The sequence below is a fragment of the Crocodylus porosus genome, unplaced genomic scaffold (assembly GCF_001723895.1).
Source record: "Crocodylus porosus isolate Cpor-Errol unplaced genomic scaffold, CroPor_comp1, whole genome shotgun sequence".
Classification (NCBI taxonomy): domain Eukaryota; kingdom Metazoa; phylum Chordata; order Crocodylia; family Crocodylidae; genus Crocodylus; species Crocodylus porosus.
Window position 1 is genome coordinate 8,075,018 of NW_017728906.1, and position 18,069 is coordinate 8,093,086.

Genomic DNA, 18,069 nt, shown 5'->3' on the forward strand with positions numbered 1-18,069 from the left:
AGGGAGTCTTCTGTTGGTTTAAGAAGGCTTTGGAACAGACCCTGAGAGCTGTATTTTTTTTTATCAGATTACAGGGCAGATTACTACCAGTGCTGTCTTACAGTTATGACATCTCTGGTAATATTTATCAGTCTGTTTTCCTTTCAGGATTTTGAAAAAGAAAAGTAATGTACAACACTTTATAAAACCCTTCTTAAAACATACCATGTTCTTCTACAACAATAGTGATAGTTCAGATATTCTAGTAACACTATTGTAAACTAATACTGTAAAATTTCTAAATTGTTTAAATGCAGGGAAAACATATCCTGCACTACATGAAGACATTTCACAACTTGTAGGCACCTAATTCTCCAGAGCTGTGACAATAGTTGGATCAGTTACCACCTTTCTTGTCCAAGTATCATGTGCTTTTTATGGCTGGCTAATCTGCAATACAACATGTCCTTTTTATTGCATTCCTGTGTATTACTCTGTGTCATCTTGCTAAGGGATGGAATATAACTCAAAATAATGAGGTAAGACATGAGAGAACCTAAAATCTGATGCCTGGCAGTGACTTTGATAGTGAGAATTTATTTCAGAATTATTACAGTGGAGTCAGGAAGGAATTAAATGAACATCCCCACATTTCTGCACGTTTGGATAACATGAGTTATAGTTCATGTAACTGTGATTCAAAAATCCAAACTCATCCCTAATGCATATTAAACTGAAAATGCCTGAGAATCGGTAAAATACTTTCATTTTTTTTAAATAGCAAATTTGTTTGACTTATGAAACACCATCATCTTTCATAACCTCTTTGTCATCTTATAACTGTCACCATTTCTTCCAACAGAAAAAAGTGAACTTCCTTTGGATTCTCCCACTGCTAAAGTCTCTAATCTTCTTAAATGGCCAAAGGCAACATTGGGTAATGTTGTTTTAAACAGTGAAAAATTCTGTATTTATATTTCATCAGCGAACATCTCATCCCTCACAAACTCATTTCTTCCCAAAGATCATTTCACGCATCTAATCATTAACCTTCATCGTAATTCTAGATCCTTGTTTTTCTGTCACCAAATATTCTCAGGCTTCCTGATTCATTTCACTTCTCTGTTCCTACAGAATACAGTTTTTGCTAGTTTTACTGCCCTGTGAGGAGCTATAAAACTTGCATGGAGAGCTCCACCATTCTTTTATCATCTGTCTCATGTTTCTAACGTTCATTGTGGAAATTGTAGCTGTCTTTGGGATGACACCGAATCAATTTCTGATCAGCGTACAGCAATTCAGTGCTATCTCCATCCCTGAGCTCCATTCCACCCTGAACTCTGATGTCATCAGATGGCTTTCACATTCTGTATTGAATCTCATCTCCATCACACACCTGTGGCATGCACTGTTGTTGTGGAAAACTCTTTGTTAAACGAACCTTGAAGCAGTTTATTAAAAACCAAGCTCTTTCTTTCAGCTCCAAATGAAACATCACTTGTTCCTTCTAAACTGAAACCATCTGCTACTCCAGAAGTACAGCATGTGAAACCGGGTAATTAACTACTCTGTTTACTTAACAGAATGTATAAAAAAGCACATTTAGAAATTACTGAAAAATTACCCATAACATTCTCACAAGGGAAGCAGACAGTACAGACTTTTGAGCCAGGCCTATTATTGTTCCATTTAAGGATTCATCTAAGAATAGACTCAAGGTGATTGGATTGTTGAACATGAGTTTGGTTATAAAATGTAAAAAAACAAAAAATAACCCAAACACCTCATCTATATTACCCTGGTGGTTTTGGTGACTATCTAAATAGTCGAGTAGAGTAGAGTATTTTTCATTTCTGCTTTCCTATTTTAGATGTAGTTTTGTAATGTACTGTACACAACACATTACCTGTCTTAAGACTGTGTTCATACCTAGTAAGTATTACACATTTGTGGTCATTTCTGTTTCCAAAATGCCACAAAGAGTCAGCATCTCTTTAGTGCAAATAGCTATGATTGACAGAAGACATGTAGGAAAAAAGAAATATAGGAAATCCTGCAAGAGTCTTTGTGAATCCCTATACTGTTCCAGTCTGTTTAAAATCATGCAAGAGTAATGTTCCAGTCTTGTTGTACTAATAATTTTAACTGAATCCTGATAGTTTTACCATACTGTTCAATTATTTTGGATTCCTTTTTGTTTTGTAGCCCCTAAACCACCACTTTTGGAGCATAGTACGCCTAAAACTTCTAGGATTACTGACTGGCCAAAAACAACACTAGGTAACAAACGTTTCAATAGCTATCTGTCACTCTGTTTCTGTTCCAACACCATTCAACCTGTATAACTAAAAATGATTTCAAACCATCCATCGTACTCTTGCCTACCTTATTCTAATTCTAGACCTATTTCTCATCAACAGGAGAACATTTAGGAAACAGTTCTTGTTTATTCTAATAACAAAAACCATATTAGAGTTTGTTCTTGTTAGGCAATAAATACTGTAAGTGCAAACTGAACTTAGTTTCTCCTTCAAATTTGATCTGTCTACAGAATCATAGTTTTATCACTTTATATTAAGGATAAAACATCTGTACTTAAAATGTCAATAGGAGGCCTGGGTATCCATAGGTGGCATTTACCCTGATTATTTGAAGATTGTTATGGTCCAAACTACAACAAAAAGCAAACAGCCCACTCACCCCTCAGCATGATTCAAAAATAACCTTTGAAAAGTCAAGTGCAAGGCCTGGTAAAGACATTTCTCAAGCAAACATTTAGAGGTTATTTTTCTCTACATAAAAATCCTAACTCTCTCCTAAGAGCTACTTCTTGTGGCTTTAGAATTATTCATTAGGCTTTGTTCTACTCATTGCTATGTGTTTGAAAACATTTCAATCACTTCATAAGACTATATATCATTCTATATATCATTGTGAGGAATATGTTGTCACTCAAGGAAGCCTCTCATCGTGACTGTAGCACAGAAGCACCTTTGTAATCCTGCTTTATTAAAAAAACGGGGAAAGTAATACTTTGGAAGTGCTGATCACCTCCAGCATCCTTAGACTTTGTCACAGAATCAGGCCTTAATTTAACAGTTGGAGTGGCTAACTGCAGTCTCTTCCCAGGTAATTTTTGGATGATATCTTGTAGTTTTCAGAACTGCTTCCTCCTACCAGTTTTTCTCACCACTCATAAAGTCAATGCTACCTTTTCATAAATAGTATCCAGTGGGTGTATGAGACTCTTTCTATGGCTTTCTGGTGCTCTGCCACAATTTCTTGTGAAATCTGAGGTCCCAGAATTCATATATATATTTGAAGGGGAAGTAAAACTTGACTAGATTGATTTAAATATTTATCAGCCATAAGGGGATGAGTCTTTCTGGAACATGGACTAGCAAAGTTTCATGAAAATGCCTGGGCTTTTGAAAGGCATTACTTTTTGCAGCCAACTGCATTTCCAGAAGTCATTTTGAAGTATCGCTACTTCACATAACCTTGAGAAATGTGATATCATTCCTAAGGGGAACAATTAGAAAGAAATATATATAATCCAGTCTGTTTCTTTCAGCTCCCAGGGAAACAAAGTTCGTTCCTTCTACAACTAAACCAACTGCCAGACCCAAAATGCCACGAACTAGACCTGGTAATTATGTTCCATGCCAAACATTATAATAATTTCTTTCTTTTTTTTATTTTGTGTATTTGGGTTTAAAGTTGTAGTGTTCAAAATTCAGCGATTTCCATTCTCAGGAAGAGTATACAAAGAGCACATAGAAGGAAGAGTATGGAAAGAGTTGGCATCCCTTGAAAAATGTTAAGGTCTCTTGGTGAAGACTCGTGGTTTTCTTCTCTGTGTACCATTTGATTTAGATTTGCATGAATTCAGTGACATTTAACTTGTGTTGAGGCTTATAAGAAATTGCACAAGTGAAGCGTGAAACTTATTTCTGGAGTTGAGCAGATGGATATGTAATTTAGCCAGTGAAATTGAACCTAGTTTTGCATCTGAATTTGACTTGTGATGGGGGTTAAGAGAATCCACATACAGATTTATCTGAAGTTGCATAAATAAGAATACGCATTTTATAAAATGAAGATTTATAAAGATGTTAAATATTTTAAAAGATGCATACAGTTTATATAGTACTCAAACATTCTTTAAACAGAGGTCAAATGATATTATAATACCTTCCATAATCTCTGAGAAATGTAGTTGAAATTTTGCTAGTAAAAAGAAAATTGCCCACTTCCAAACACACAGTTCCCACTGAAACTCGTATTCTTAATTATATTTATGTCTTGGGCTAGCATCAGTTATTATGGGGAAATTTTAAAACTTTTTCACTCTATCTAGGTTTCCTTGGTAAATTTTTTCACAGAAAAAATAATTTATATTAATATGGCAGTTTTGTTTCGTCTCATCTAAGGATGATTTTCATCCGCTGTGCCTGAATTTTTTATTTTTTATCAGCAAAGAAAACAACTCATTTGGAAACCGTTATGCCAAAATGTTTTAAACCCTCTGAACTGCCAAGGACAACAGTGGATAATGATGTTTCCACAGTGAATGACCACTTTGTATTTCTATTTAACTATAGAACAATCAGTGTGATTGAGTGTTTATGCTTCTCTTTTTGTCACCTCTCTGTTACTGGTCTCACTGACAGGTCAGTCCAGAGGATATCCCATCTGTTCACCACTGAACTTTTAATGACCACTGTTCACCACTGAACATTTTCTTTCCTCTACACAGATGTTTGTCAATTCTGTCTTTTCTTCCATAGGAATAAATTGTAACCCTTACTCGGGTGTGTTTTTCTGGAGTACAAGTTAGTATGCAACAAAAGAGGATCACAGTTTGGTCTTCAGCCAGGAGGGAGGATGTCCAGGCTTTAGGCCCCAACCAGCATCCTGGAGTCAGTCAGATTTAACCAAAGCATAATTTCTTCCCTTGGTTACCATTCAAGATACCATAACTCCATGTAGATTCTGTGCACTGAGATACTGTCTTAACAAGGAGCCAAGTCAGGTTTTTGCATAGTTCTAGAAATTTTTTGCCACTGTTTTTGCTCATCATTGATCATTCTCTTGTTTTGGGTAAGTTTGTTTTTTTTCTGTTTGCATTAGAACTAATATGAAATTTTAGTCAAAAAACAAACTTTCTATGGAAACCAAAAATTTGTGCAAAATTGCCTTTCTGGTTTCCCAAGCAAAACTATGAAATCCTGAAGACTTACAGCTTCATTCTTATTTGGGCAGGGAAGGGGGCAATAAAACTAGTCTACAAGAAAAATATACTTGGTGCCAATACAGTCACATTCAGCCATTGTGCTCACTTGTGTTGAGAACTTTCTGTTTTCCTAAAACATAGGAAGCCCTGTAGTTGCCAAGAGAGAGAGAAGCTGGTGAGAGCTGCTTATGTGACAGATTTTACTGTACAACTAAATGCATTAAAGCTTTTTCTCTTCAGGAACATTGTAAAATTGTGTGAGGGACTTATGTTGAGTCCCTCTTACCCTACCTTACACTCTGATGTGCACACATTCTGTTTTGTATCTCTTGCTCTGCAAGAGCCTCTGTCCATTACTACTTATTGAATATGGCACCATTTGCATAGAGCTACAGAACTGCCTTGAAAAGCCTCATCTATTGGGAACAAGTATTAGGGATCTCGTATGAAGGCGATGTCATCATCCTTGTCTCTACAAGGGCCTGTTGTATCCCAGTCACCTCAGTTCTCCCTTCCTAGCTACAGATAGTAAACAGAACTCATGTTCATTTTTTTCAGGCTGTATCTTTCATTAGTCAATTTTATTTCTTGTTGTTAATGTAGAATAGTGTAAGACAGCTTGGCATATGTATTTTTTCCCCTTCTGTGAGCTCTCAGTCTCTTATTGGATCCATGTTGGGTCATGTTAGATCTTCAAGAGGTTTTACGCCTGCCTAGCAATCATTCGAAAGACCCTAATGCCCTAATCTAGTGCCTTTTATGCTTGAGCAAACTTTACTCTGTAACTCAGTGCATAACTCACTGCCATGAGAAGGGAAAGACCCTTGAGACTTTGAGCTTCTCAGTGCTTACAGCCTGATACTCTGAAAAGCCCTTTAAGAGAAACAAGACTGATAACTCTGCCTAGGCCAACTTACAGGACACAAGATATATTTCAACACTATGATCTAATCACTGCCTTGTGTCACAAGGAGGGGGTCATTATGAGGGCCAGTTCTGACTTCTTGCTGCAGATGGTCTCAGATTACTACCTGTCTCAGTATATTTTACTCCCCATGTCCTTCCACAGACCCAGTTCCTGTCCAAAAGTGTCATCTCTATATCTCTAGAAAAAACTGACACCCTTACAATTCTAGCAAGTTATTGAAACATTTCTTGAGATGCCAGGTTTAACCATTATCAAATAGAAACTCTCACACTAGCATTTCGAGATGTATAGAGAATTTCTATATCTATGCCAGTACCAGCACTCCCAGTTTAAAGATATGTGTGAACCACTACTCTATCAGTACCTGCCTTAGACAAGTTCTACTGGAGGATATTCACAAAGCAAGGATTTGTAATTCAGGGCACCTTTTTGCCCAATGACACTTCTTGGATTTAGTACTATAGTGGGATGTTCAGCTGGAGAAAGCATTCTCCAGTCCATATTTAACTAAGAACTCCTTGCCCTACCACTGTGTTGGTGGAGTATTGCTTCCTAATCTATCACAAGTGGGAATTCAAAGAAACCCTTGAAGAAGAAAGAAAAGTTACTTCTGTTCTTCGTGAGTTGCCCCTGTGTATTTTCCCTACCCGCTCTGTAGAACATCGGGACTCTGTATCTCAGGGACTGAAATAGCTAGCTGTATTGAATGAACTCTCTTCTGTGGAACAGGGTCATGCCTTTCACACGAGCTATCTCATTCAACTGCTGGGAAGATATGGCTTTGTAAGTGTGTTATACTGCAGCTTAGTACCAGCAGGGCTACATCCAATGAATGTCAGTTTATGGAAGTGACTGCAGAAGAACAAGAAGTACTGATGAGCTACTTCTGCTTCTCAAAGCCGTGAACATTACAGTCTCAGTTCTTTCTTCCTTTCAGCTCCCAGTAAAGCCAAACCTGCTCCTTCCAAACCTAAAGTCTCTCTCCAACCAGAAGAACCTAAGACAAAACCTGGTAATTACAATATGCTCTTCCATAACTGTATTTGGCATTGTTTGTATGATACCTCCTGACTTTTTCTGGGATGTATGTCCACAGATACAGCATAAATATTGGCATCAAACAATGTCACAGACTTAATTATCTGTTGTTAAAAATGATACATCAAGCAGTTTTTATTTTGATTGTTGAATGCAATATTTTAGCTAAATTAAAGACTGACTTCAGGTTACCAATGAGTTAAGGACACAAATAAAAAGTCTCAATAATTTTTTTAAAACATACGCCCTTCCTATCCTTTGTCCATGCCATTCTCATTAACCAAATACAAAGCACACAGTTCTGTGCAGGTGGTTAAATAAGTTGTTTTAAATTGAGATGAGTAAAAATTTTCTATCCAAAAACATGATATACAGGAAAGTTTAACTGAGAAATAATTTTATACTTTATTCATAATGTTTATGGGTAAGTGAGCCTCGAGTTTTGTGGATTCCACCTGAAAGATTACTTAGGATCAGACTACAAAATCTAGGAGTTTCTTGTGTGTAAAATTTAAAAAAGAGTGCCTCAAAAATGCACTGGATCTCCCAGTGTCTAAAAAACCTGCTGTACTTCAAATTAGCAGCACAGTGAATGTCTGCATGTGCAGCTCATGAGGTCTGTGGTGTCACCTATTGCACAGTCACTCTCATTGGAGAAGCCCCTGGATTACAAACGCCATAAGAGATTGCTCACATTTGAACAATAGATGAACTTCATCCATGTACAAAAAAGATCCAGAAATGACATAGTCAAGCTAAGCTTTACAGCATTCTATGCAGTATGAATCCTAAGATCTTAAAATACTTGCATGAACTGTTGAGAAAATGTTAAAGAAGCTTGGCTCTAGCTCTTGTCCATCTTAAGAGAATGTCCTTTGCTCCAGCAGCAACCAGGGAATCTGTTCCAGTTCCAGTCACTACTAAAGTTTCCCACACCCTTGAACATCCAAAGGCAACAATGGGTAATAATTACTGTCTTCTCCCTCCTCAGTGATTTGTCATCTTTTTGGTTTTCCCTTTCATTAAAGAGGACCATTTAATCTTCTAAAAGGACATTTCATTTCACTGCGTTCATAACTAATGACTGACTTTCATTCTGCTTCTAGATATGTGTTGGTATGGCACTGAGGTCAGCTCTCTGCTATTATCTTTCCTGTTTGTTTTTGTTGCAGTGAAGTCGTCATTTGAAGCGGTTGTATTGTTCACTGTTCTTATCTGCTTTTGATATTTTTAAGAGCATTCTCATCTACTTATTTATTAAGACTGAAATCTTATTAAGTCAGCTGCACAATTCCCAATGACTACAGTAGAAGTAGGATTCGGTCTTGAATTAATTAATATGCATAGTTCTGGAAACTTAGGATGAGGCAAAAGTATCAGTGTATTGGTAGTGAACCGATTAAGTGCAATAGTCATAAAGTCAAGCTGAACAACCCTAGTAACATTGAGAGGAGTTAAATGGGAACATCCTTTCATGACAATTGTTCATGAAGAATGAAAATCATGCCTGAGCTTGTCTATTCCTGCATTTACGCTGGTTTAAAGTTACTATGCAGTAAGTTACTGCCCAGTAAGCAGGAATAGGCTGGCATCTACACATGCAGGTGTTAAAGTGCATTAACACTGTGTATTGACTGACTTTTATTTAGTATTTTGATCATGATCTGAGTTCTATTTAGTATTTTGATTATTATCTATTTGTGAAATTTCAGTATGTTTCCTAGACATAGGGTCCAGCAGTGAAATTTTGGTTTAGGATCTAGATCTGGATCCAGTATTACAGCCTGGCCTAATTCTAGAGCAAACAAAAGATTTCAATTTGAAAACCTAAGCTACTTGCAGGAATTAAACAAAGGTGATATTGGGGTTTATAATAATACTCGTATTTCAAGGCTTCATACTTTAAAATGTCTCAAATATCACTTGAGTCACTAGCAAGAGGAGAGTGACTCAATTGTGGAAGAAATAATATTTATTATTTAACATTTTAAGGCATTTTTTGAACAATAGCAAAGATCAATGCCCTCTCTGTCCTGTGATTCCAGAGCTATGGCATTAGTTTCAGAATCCCCCCCCCCACACCCCCCCATAGGAAAATTATGCTGCAGAGTGGAAGCATTATATTTAAAAAAAACCCTGCAGTTGTCTTCCCTGGAAATTTTGCATATCAAAATAAAAAATGTAAGTTCTGCATCAAACTGAAAGTGATTGCAAAATAAATCATTAATTTCTATACTGCCTGTATCAGTTGCTTTAATAGTATATTCAAGAAAACCCTTGTATTTTTTATTTAAATTAAGCTGCCATGATATTACCTGGGTGGTCCATCAAAAAGATCCAGACTCCAGGAACTTTGCCACAAAATGTATGTATGATTTGCTACAGACTGCACAAGGCTTTGATAATTAGCAGGTGGCAAGGTATGAATTTAGTTGAGAGGGCAACTCCTAATTGATGTGGAGGATATGAAATTCCTGGTGGATTTTTTTTTTTTAATCTGGCAGTGATCAATCTTTCACTGCAATATTTTCCCGACATCCACCACTTTTTTGTAAAGGGATATTAATGACTGGCTAAGTTTCTGTTTCTCTACCAAGCTTTTGTTGTGCCAATGTAGGCTTTCAGTCTGTGTTTTCTGTGGTCTGACTAGTGATGCATAGGGTAATTTAACTATGAACTGGACTTTTTTTCTTACAGCATCATATGAACCACAGCACACTCCATCCAAATCTAAAGCATCAACAAGTGCCATGCCAGAAATGACATATAGTGAACCTGGTATAGTAGTCGCTTTTTTTCCCTGTAATTCAACACATGAACATGAAGTAATCTCTTAGCCAGACTCAGTGGCCCTGTTATGAGGAAGTTATGAAATGAAACCGTACGCTTGCTTGGAGTAAACTAGTGGGTGACAAACCACCTTTGAGTTTTAAGGTTGTAAATTTATAACTTCAGTATGTGCCTGATTAAAAGCCTCATTACATTTAAAGAAAAAGGCATAAGAGTTACTGCAGTAATACAGATTTTTGAAACTTTACTCCTAAGTAAGATATATGTTTATATACATCCATGTACATATATTTAATATACTTTTATTAAAATTCTGTTTATAAGTAAATATATAAATATATCTAATATATACATTATTTTTATAGAATTGTTATACACATATATGTTGATACTAGCTGTCAAAAGGTTCCTGGAAAAAGGATAATTCCATACTTCATGTACTACAATGTTACTCTGTAATAATGTTTTTCTAATTGAGAGATCAGTCAATGTTTTAGCATTACACTCTGTGGAAACCAATCTTGTTTTTTCAAAATGGTGAATCCGGCCATCTGGATGTGAGGAAAGTTATTGAATCCATAGCACTGGGTATGTGCATTTAATGGAATTTTTATTAAGAGTACATGCAAATTATTTGATGATAAATTTTTACACATTTTACTGTCCTGGCAAAGAGACTACGTCTTGGGTACACCTGTGACTCTTTCAAATCTTACTTGAGGGAATCATTTTTCTTTTGAAACATTGCCTGTCTTTACTATGAAGATTAAGTTCAAGGCAGCACGTTAATGTATCTTCCATATATAGTTCTGCTGTGCAAAACCTGGATTCGGCAATGTGTACACTTTAGTGCTTCGCTAGATAAGAATAGATTTAGAGACATGCTAAAAACCTGTGTTGCTATACAGTCTAATTAACTTCAGTTAGATTCAGTTGTCTAACTAAGATGCCCTAGTTGCTAACTTGGCAAGGCAGAAGCGGGTGCCCAAAAATAGCATCCACCAGGGCTGCTGGCCGACCTCCATCACCAGCTCAGCCACTGCAGCTGTCTCATAAGCCACCACAGCTCGTGGTGCAGAACTGCCCTGTTACTACATCTCTACTTAGATTCCCTTCTTTGCTACAGCAGTAAGTCCAATCTTTCCAAAAGCCAACCAAAACCATCTTGAAATGACATTGAAGCTAGGGATAGACATTCAAAAAGCCAGAGCCTGAATTCATTCAAGGTTTGCAGGTTAGTCTAATCTGCCTAGGTTGAACCGGTTTGTAACAGGACAGACATTCTCTCTGGACTGAGGCAATGCAGGCACATGCCTGCAGGTGCTCAGGCCAGGCACCAGGGGTAGAAAATGCCCTTAGCTGCAGGAAGCTGTGCTGTGGGGACGTGGCCAGTCCGGGCTTCCCACTCCTTGTCCCACCAGCAGGAACCATTCCCAGGTCTGCTGGGTGCTCTCCCCTTGCTGCTGGAGCAGTGGGGCACCATGGCCCCTGAGGCAGAGTGGGGCAGGGAGGACAGTTAGTCTCCCCTCTACCCCCACTGGCAGCCAGGTCTGCCTGCCATTTCCACCATGCTTCCTACCCCGGAATAGGCCCCCTACAATGGAGGGAGGGGGAATAACCCCAGTCCCTGTCCCCCCTTCACCCCAACCAGCTCTGCCTTTCAGTGTCTAGCCATGCCCTGGCCCCATTGCTGCAGTGGGAGGGGGAAGGGCCCTTGGAGGCAGCAGCCCCTGTTATAATGTTGGGGAAGGTAAGCCTCATCTCTGCAGGGGTGCTGTGCTGTGGGGCTGGCAGAGCTGCGGTGGGCTGTACGTGGCAGCACTGGGGTCGCTCACCGCTGACTGCTCCAGCTGCTGGGTGGGGGCAGATCCCAGCCCCTACCACTTCGTCTGTGCTCAGGGCAAGCCCCCTCCTGGCAAGAGAGAGCTTATTCAGCCGCTAGCCCTGAGCACAGGCTGGGCAGACCCTGCCTTGGTGCCAGCGGTCTTTCTGTGCTCAGGGCAAGCCCCCTCCCAGCAGAAGGGGGCTTATTCAGCCACTGGCACCATAGCAGGGTCTGCCTAGCCCAGCCACTGCCACTCTGTGCTGGGGACCAGAGGCTGAATAAGCCCCCTCCTGCTGGGAAGGGTCTGGCCCTGAACACAGAGTGGTGGAGTGGCTGGGCTAGAAAGACCTGGCCATGGTGTCAGTGGCCTCTATGTGATCAGGGAAAGCCCTCTCCTGGCAAGAGGGGGCTTATTCAGCTGCTGGATGCTGACACCACAGCAGGATCTGAATAAGCAGCCACCACTTAGCATGTGCTCAGGGCCAGCAGCTGAATAAAGCCTCTCTTTCTGGGAGTAGGCTTCCCCTGAGCACAGACTGAGTGGTGGGGGCTGGGCCCTGCCACTGCCCAGCAGCTGGAGCAGTGAGCAGTTGGTGACTGTGATGTGCTGCAGCCTGTCACGGCTTCCTGGAGCATGAGCCCCTTCCCAGCAGGAGCTGCTCTGCAGGGCTAGCAGGGCTGCTGCAGAGCATGGCAGCACTCTGGACCCTGATGCTGCCATGCACAGCTTTGCCACAGTTCTGCCAGCCCCACAAGGCATTTTGGTAAGGGACTTATACTCCCCCACATTATGACAGAGGTTATTTCCTCCAACAAAGGTGTTGTCCACTCCCACTGCAGCAGCAGGGTGGGGGCACAGCCATGCAAGGCCCCTGGGGGTGTGGCCAGGGGGCTCAGTGGCGATGGTGGACAGACCCAGCTGCCAGTGGGATAGAGGGGAGACTAACTCTCCTCCCTGCCCACTTCTGCCTCAAGGGCCATGGTGTCCTGCTGCTGCAGCAGCAAGGGGGAGCACCCGGCAGACCCAGCTTGGGTCCCTGCTGGTGGGAATGGGGGAATTTAACCCCTCCCTAGCCAGACCCCTGCTCTTGCCTGTCCCTGCACTGGCTGGGGAGCAGAAGGGCAGGGCCAGCCTGGCTGGGCTGGAGCAGAGAGCCCAGCCCAGAGAGTATGCTGGGATGCTGGGGGTCTCTGGTTCAACTTAAACCAGAAAGGGTCTGGGACAGATATTGCATAAACTGGTTTGAGCCAAATCAGGGAAGTCTGATATTGCATTCAACCAGGTTTATCTCAAACCGGTTTCAGCCATTTTGAAACGGGTTTATGTGCACTGAAAGTCTGTTCTGTTACAGGTTTAAACCAGTTTCTGATTACGTAAACCAGTTTTTGTGTAATGTCTGTCCCTAGCCTGAGTGATTAAGGGCCTCATTAGTTAACAATGGCTTTATCATAATTGTCTTTGCTTTGTTTTTATCGTCCCATTTAGAAAATAGAATTGTGCTCCAGAAGTCCATTTTAATCCAACTCCTTAAAAAACCTCTGTGTTCATAGAACCTATGTATCTTTCTACTTTTTTGCTCACATTCAAAAACAAGCAGCACCAATTTTCTTTTTGATCCATCATTGGTAAAGTCACTTTCCAAACATGCTTTGTAGTGCTGTTTCTTCACTGACGGCTGTGGGCATGTGCTATTAATGGGACAAACGTACCTTCATGTTACACCTTCATGTTTTAAATATTGATAATTATAACCCAGGTTTTTGTTTCAGAATCAAGTGAAACACAATTCATACCTTTGATGGCAAAATCATCTGTTGAGCCCAAAATGCCTCAATCTAAAGCTGGTAAAGATATTATCTTTGAAATTTTGTACATTGAGGCTTAATAATACCTTACTACCAAAAGGAAAATATGATGCATCAGGACCTGCATTTTTCTTTAGTTCTAACAATGCATCTTGTGAAGGAACTACAAATGAAAATGTTGGGTTTGCTAAATAAGATCTATATAGGGGGCTATATTTTTAAGTCAACCTTGTACTGGGAGGGGGAAAAGGAACTTAGATTCTTTCAGAAAATATATTGCAGAGATGAATACATTTTATTCTAATTTGACTTTTCATTGGATTTCATAGGTTTATATATCCTTAGTAATAAAAAAGAAAGAAAGAAAATCAGTAACATGTACCTTATCAAAGGGTGCCTGCAAAGCAAATGTGTTTTTGGAAGTATTTTGCCATTATTCTGTAAAGCTGGTTGGAGAGTGTGCACAAGAGTGAAGTTGCCACATCTTAACAGTACACAACAGATACAATGGAAAGAATGATGGACAGTATAATGATGGGATTTACTGTCTGGCCACATGTTCCCAGGTTATTTCATTCTGGAATCATACTGGAATTTAATTCTCTGCCAGTTTCTTACTGCTAAGAGACAATCCAGACCACTTATGGTCTGCTTGAGGGCATGGACCTACCTAATGTAATTCAGGCAGGAGTAACCAACCCACTGCATGTACGTTACAAGTGGAACATGCATCGGCTTTATTTGGTGCGTGACAGGTCTGGCAGGGAACAGGGAGAACAGTGCAGATAAGGCAGGGAGGAGAGTGTAGAACAATGAATGAGGCAGGGGAAGGGGATCAGAGGTGCACCCATGGCTTGTGGTCCTCAGCCAAGAAGGTTGGCACCTACTGGGTTAAGGTATGCTGGCTTCCTAGCAGACAGCACACAAGGAAGTGAATATTTAGCTTTCACGTTCAGCCACATCCAACTCCAAACAGCTAAGCACTCATTTTTAACAGAATTAACAGTCTGCCCTTGGCAAATGTCCAAAGTAGGACTCAGGATTCACAGGGAATCCTTTGTACTAGCCCACCTTTATATCCTACTAAAATTATTTTTTTAAAACTTCTTTGGAAGAATCAAAAAGGAGAAAATAATTGCTTTTAGATATTGTTCAACATGAAGTAAAACATATTGTTTTGACTTCAAGAGGGGTTTTTGTTGTTTTTGTTTTGTTTTTTCTCAATAAATTGGAAGTAAACCTGGAAATGAAGTTATTTTGAATCAGTAATCTAAATTTTTCATTAAAAAAAACACTGAAACAAAACATTTTTCAGCATTTTCAGAAGGCTTTATTTTTTACAGTTAATGAAGCCATAAAATTTCATTAAAGTCATAAAATGTTTACAGTTAATGAAGCCATAAATTTTCATATTTATGAAATATTAGAGCGCTATGAAATCTGCAGTTTTTGTAAGGAGACTATATTCAGATTTATCCTGTAATCTGTATCCCTCAGATTGCGCTACTGTACCAAATGTTTTTTCATACAACATTATTACTGTATTACTTTGCTGTTGGCATATTTGTTGCTTTTATCACCAGTATTCTGATTGTTATTTTGTATGCTAAGTAGACACAGCTATCTTTAGATCGCCACTACCTTTATTGACTTTAAATATGTGTAATGTTTCTTGTTAGTAACAGTGCAGGTGTCACTTGCTACAGTTTGAAAGGCTATAGATGTCAAGCTATGATTACAGTAGGCTTTTTTTTTAAGTGGTTTTTGTTTTGTTTTTTGTTTCAACTGAAACGTAGTTCATTTCTTCCATACCTTAAACATCCCCACAACCAGAAATACCACGTTCTAAATCTAATAATGACATGTTTTGCAACTCAGTTAATAGTATTTTAACATATTTCCTTTATTTTGCTGTCAGGAAGTAGTTGTAGACTGTCATCTTGTATTTGCAAGTTGTAGTTTATTTTGAAGTTGGTATAGTTTACTGGCAGTTGAGAGAAATTATTTAGTACTGCTGTGATTTAATTAGGTAACTGGAGCCAATCAATGACTACACAGATTGATATTTGAAGCAAATGGGATTTTTTATTTTAGTTGGTCACTATGAGCCACCTTTTCACAATTTGATTTGTCCTATTCTGTGAGTTGGTCATGAACAACTGCAATATTTGATACTCAGCAGGTGTGTCTACACATGTTGCTATGTCACTGTAGCAACACGCTCCCTCATTATAGTGCATTGTTACAGCAGCATGATGCATAAAAATAACTGTGTGCAGTGCACACAGTGCAGTACAGACTGCTACTGCGCCACATTTAGTACTTCTGGAAGGAAGTACTAAATGATACTAGAGTAACAACAGTGCCATAGTGGCATGTGTAGACATGCCCAGCATGTGGGAATTTAATATAGTTTGCTTCGTTGTGATTGATCACAAGTCTCCTGGTGTTTCTAAATTGAATGAGCATAACGCTTCTAGTCCCCAGTTAAAGCATGTAATATCATTCTTAAGTTTAGGCATTTAAATGGTCCCAGCTGAGGGACTGAATTTCATAGGGTGAGATAGTAAGTTAGAAGAAAAGGAAAAACATTCAGAAAACAAAATCTGATAGATAGTAGACTAGTTTTCCAAGCGTCATGGTGAAGACAGAATAACTCAGGACTTTGGGGCTAGATGGACAATGTATGATAGGTAAGAGTCATCTCACAGATGACCCAGTAAATCTTTTCTTTCTCTGACTTCTATGATTCAATCACTGTATTACCCCAAAACTGTGATATTTGTCATCTAATGCATGGAATTTCTTTTAAGGTAGTGGTGTCCTTGGAATTAATTGACCACAGTTTCCAAAAATTGGAATAAGATTTTTGGAAAGATTACTTTTGATGATTCAGAGATTTGGCATAGCACAGTATGAGCATCAACTTCCACTTATTAACTTACCAGTCAAGTAACTTTGATCATTTTAAAGGATGTTCCATAGTTCAGCTTTTCATGCTATTTCTTTTATTTTGTTTCTAATACAGTCCTGGAACCTATTACACTTAGAACTGAACCACCAAGGTCAGCAATAGGTAATGACATTTCCGTAGCAAGCAATCATACTTTGTTTTTCTCATCATGGAAAACCACGCTGCAGTTACTCTCTTGCGCCATCAGTTTCTTTCATCAAACTGCAACTATTTTTCTTTGATGTGTCATTTGACACTGAAGTGTCTTAAGCATTTTGTTTTGTTCACAGGTAAAATGTCTCCGTTTTAAGACAATAAGGCCATTGGTTCTGAATTGCCATCTGTCTATGCTAGCACCTTTATTCTTTGCTAGGTTTTTTTTTAAAGCTGGGCTCCAAAACTCACCAGGAATTCCATTCACCTGCTTAGGCTGATTTAGCTCTACATAATGCTATATTTTTCTTTAAACTCTTTTGCACACTTGGCTTTGCCTTCAGTGTTACTCCATTTTGTTTCTCCATTTCAGGCTTGAGGTATTCCATATTCTTGTGTTACTACTTGTTGCACCTGGCATCAGCTCAGATTCCTGGAGTACTAAACAACAATTTATAACTCTGCTTCTTTCTTTCAGCTCCAAAAGAAACACAACATGTTCCTTCTAGGCCTAAACCATCACCCAAACCTCACATACCTCAGACTAAACCTGGTAAATTATTTTGTGATATTATTGAATATTGAGTTTTAGTTCAAAGCAGCTGTTTCTCTAAGTGATTTGAAACGTGTGCAGAACCATAGCAATAAGATGAAGCTCTGCTGTAATGTTATAGGTGTATTGTTTGTTAGCCATTTATGACAATAACAGAAATTCACTAGCTGTTGATTACCTTACATAAGTCTTTCCTACGTTACATTGACGTGGCTTTGAATTAGAGTGGAATTACTCTCAATTTATACCAGTATAATTAAGACTAAAATTTTACGGAGTATTAAATAGAATGAAATTTAGGCCCCTGCTATATGTTACATTTAAGACGTGATTAACCAGTTAACCAGTATCAGGCTCCTGCATTGGGGAGACCCCTCAGCTGACAGTCCTTCCAGCAATGGGGATGAAATGTGGTCCCACAGCAGGCAGCATGGATTAGCTGACAGGGCTTCCACCTGCAGGAGCTCATAGTACACCCCCACAGTGGGGAGCCCCATCAACTGAAGGGGGCTCCCCACCACAGGAGCTATTTGCCAGTGCAGGAGGAGCCTGGGCTCCTTCTGTGCCAGCAATAAGGCATGGTGGGATCTGATACTCAATCTCACCATCACCCCTTCTGCCATGCGCGTATTGTATCAGATCTCATCATACTTTTACCTGAACATCTGGAATGTTGGAGCTGTATTTGCAGAGTTCTTCAAATTGTTTTGCATCATTATTAAATAATTTAGACTTTCTCAGACCTGATGAAGGGCATTTTGTGCCCCAAATCTTGTACATTTGTCCCAACCGTAGAGTTAGTTTTTAC

General features: G+C 39.3%; 1 protein-coding gene and 1 long non-coding RNA gene across 8 annotated transcripts in view; one reads left to right on the forward strand and one right to left on the reverse strand.

The window, feature by feature from the left end:
* Positions 1 to 18,069, reverse strand: part of LOC109305646 — a 473,981-nt gene that overhangs the window by 404,358 nt on the left and 51,554 nt on the right. The window lies entirely within an intron of this gene.
* ABI3BP (ABI family member 3 binding protein) overlaps positions 1 to 18,069 on the forward strand; it is a 282,301-nt gene that overhangs the window by 160,279 nt on the left and 103,953 nt on the right. For all 7 annotated transcript variants that reach the window (XM_019528652.1, XM_019528653.1, XM_019528655.1 and 4 more), the window contains 10 exons: positions 842 to 916; positions 1,460 to 1,534; positions 2,185 to 2,259; positions 3,554 to 3,628; positions 7,081 to 7,155; positions 8,066 to 8,143; positions 9,879 to 9,959; positions 13,567 to 13,641; positions 16,631 to 16,678; positions 17,187 to 17,261. In XM_019528652.1, coding sequence (XP_019384197.1) covers positions 842 to 916; positions 1,460 to 1,534; positions 2,185 to 2,259; positions 3,554 to 3,628; positions 7,081 to 7,155; positions 8,066 to 8,143; positions 9,879 to 9,959; positions 13,567 to 13,641; positions 16,631 to 16,678; positions 17,187 to 17,261 — 732 coding nt within the window. The remainder of the gene's footprint in view (positions 1 to 841; positions 917 to 1,459; positions 1,535 to 2,184; positions 2,260 to 3,553; positions 3,629 to 7,080; positions 7,156 to 8,065; positions 8,144 to 9,878; positions 9,960 to 13,566; positions 13,642 to 16,630; positions 16,679 to 17,186; positions 17,262 to 18,069) is intronic.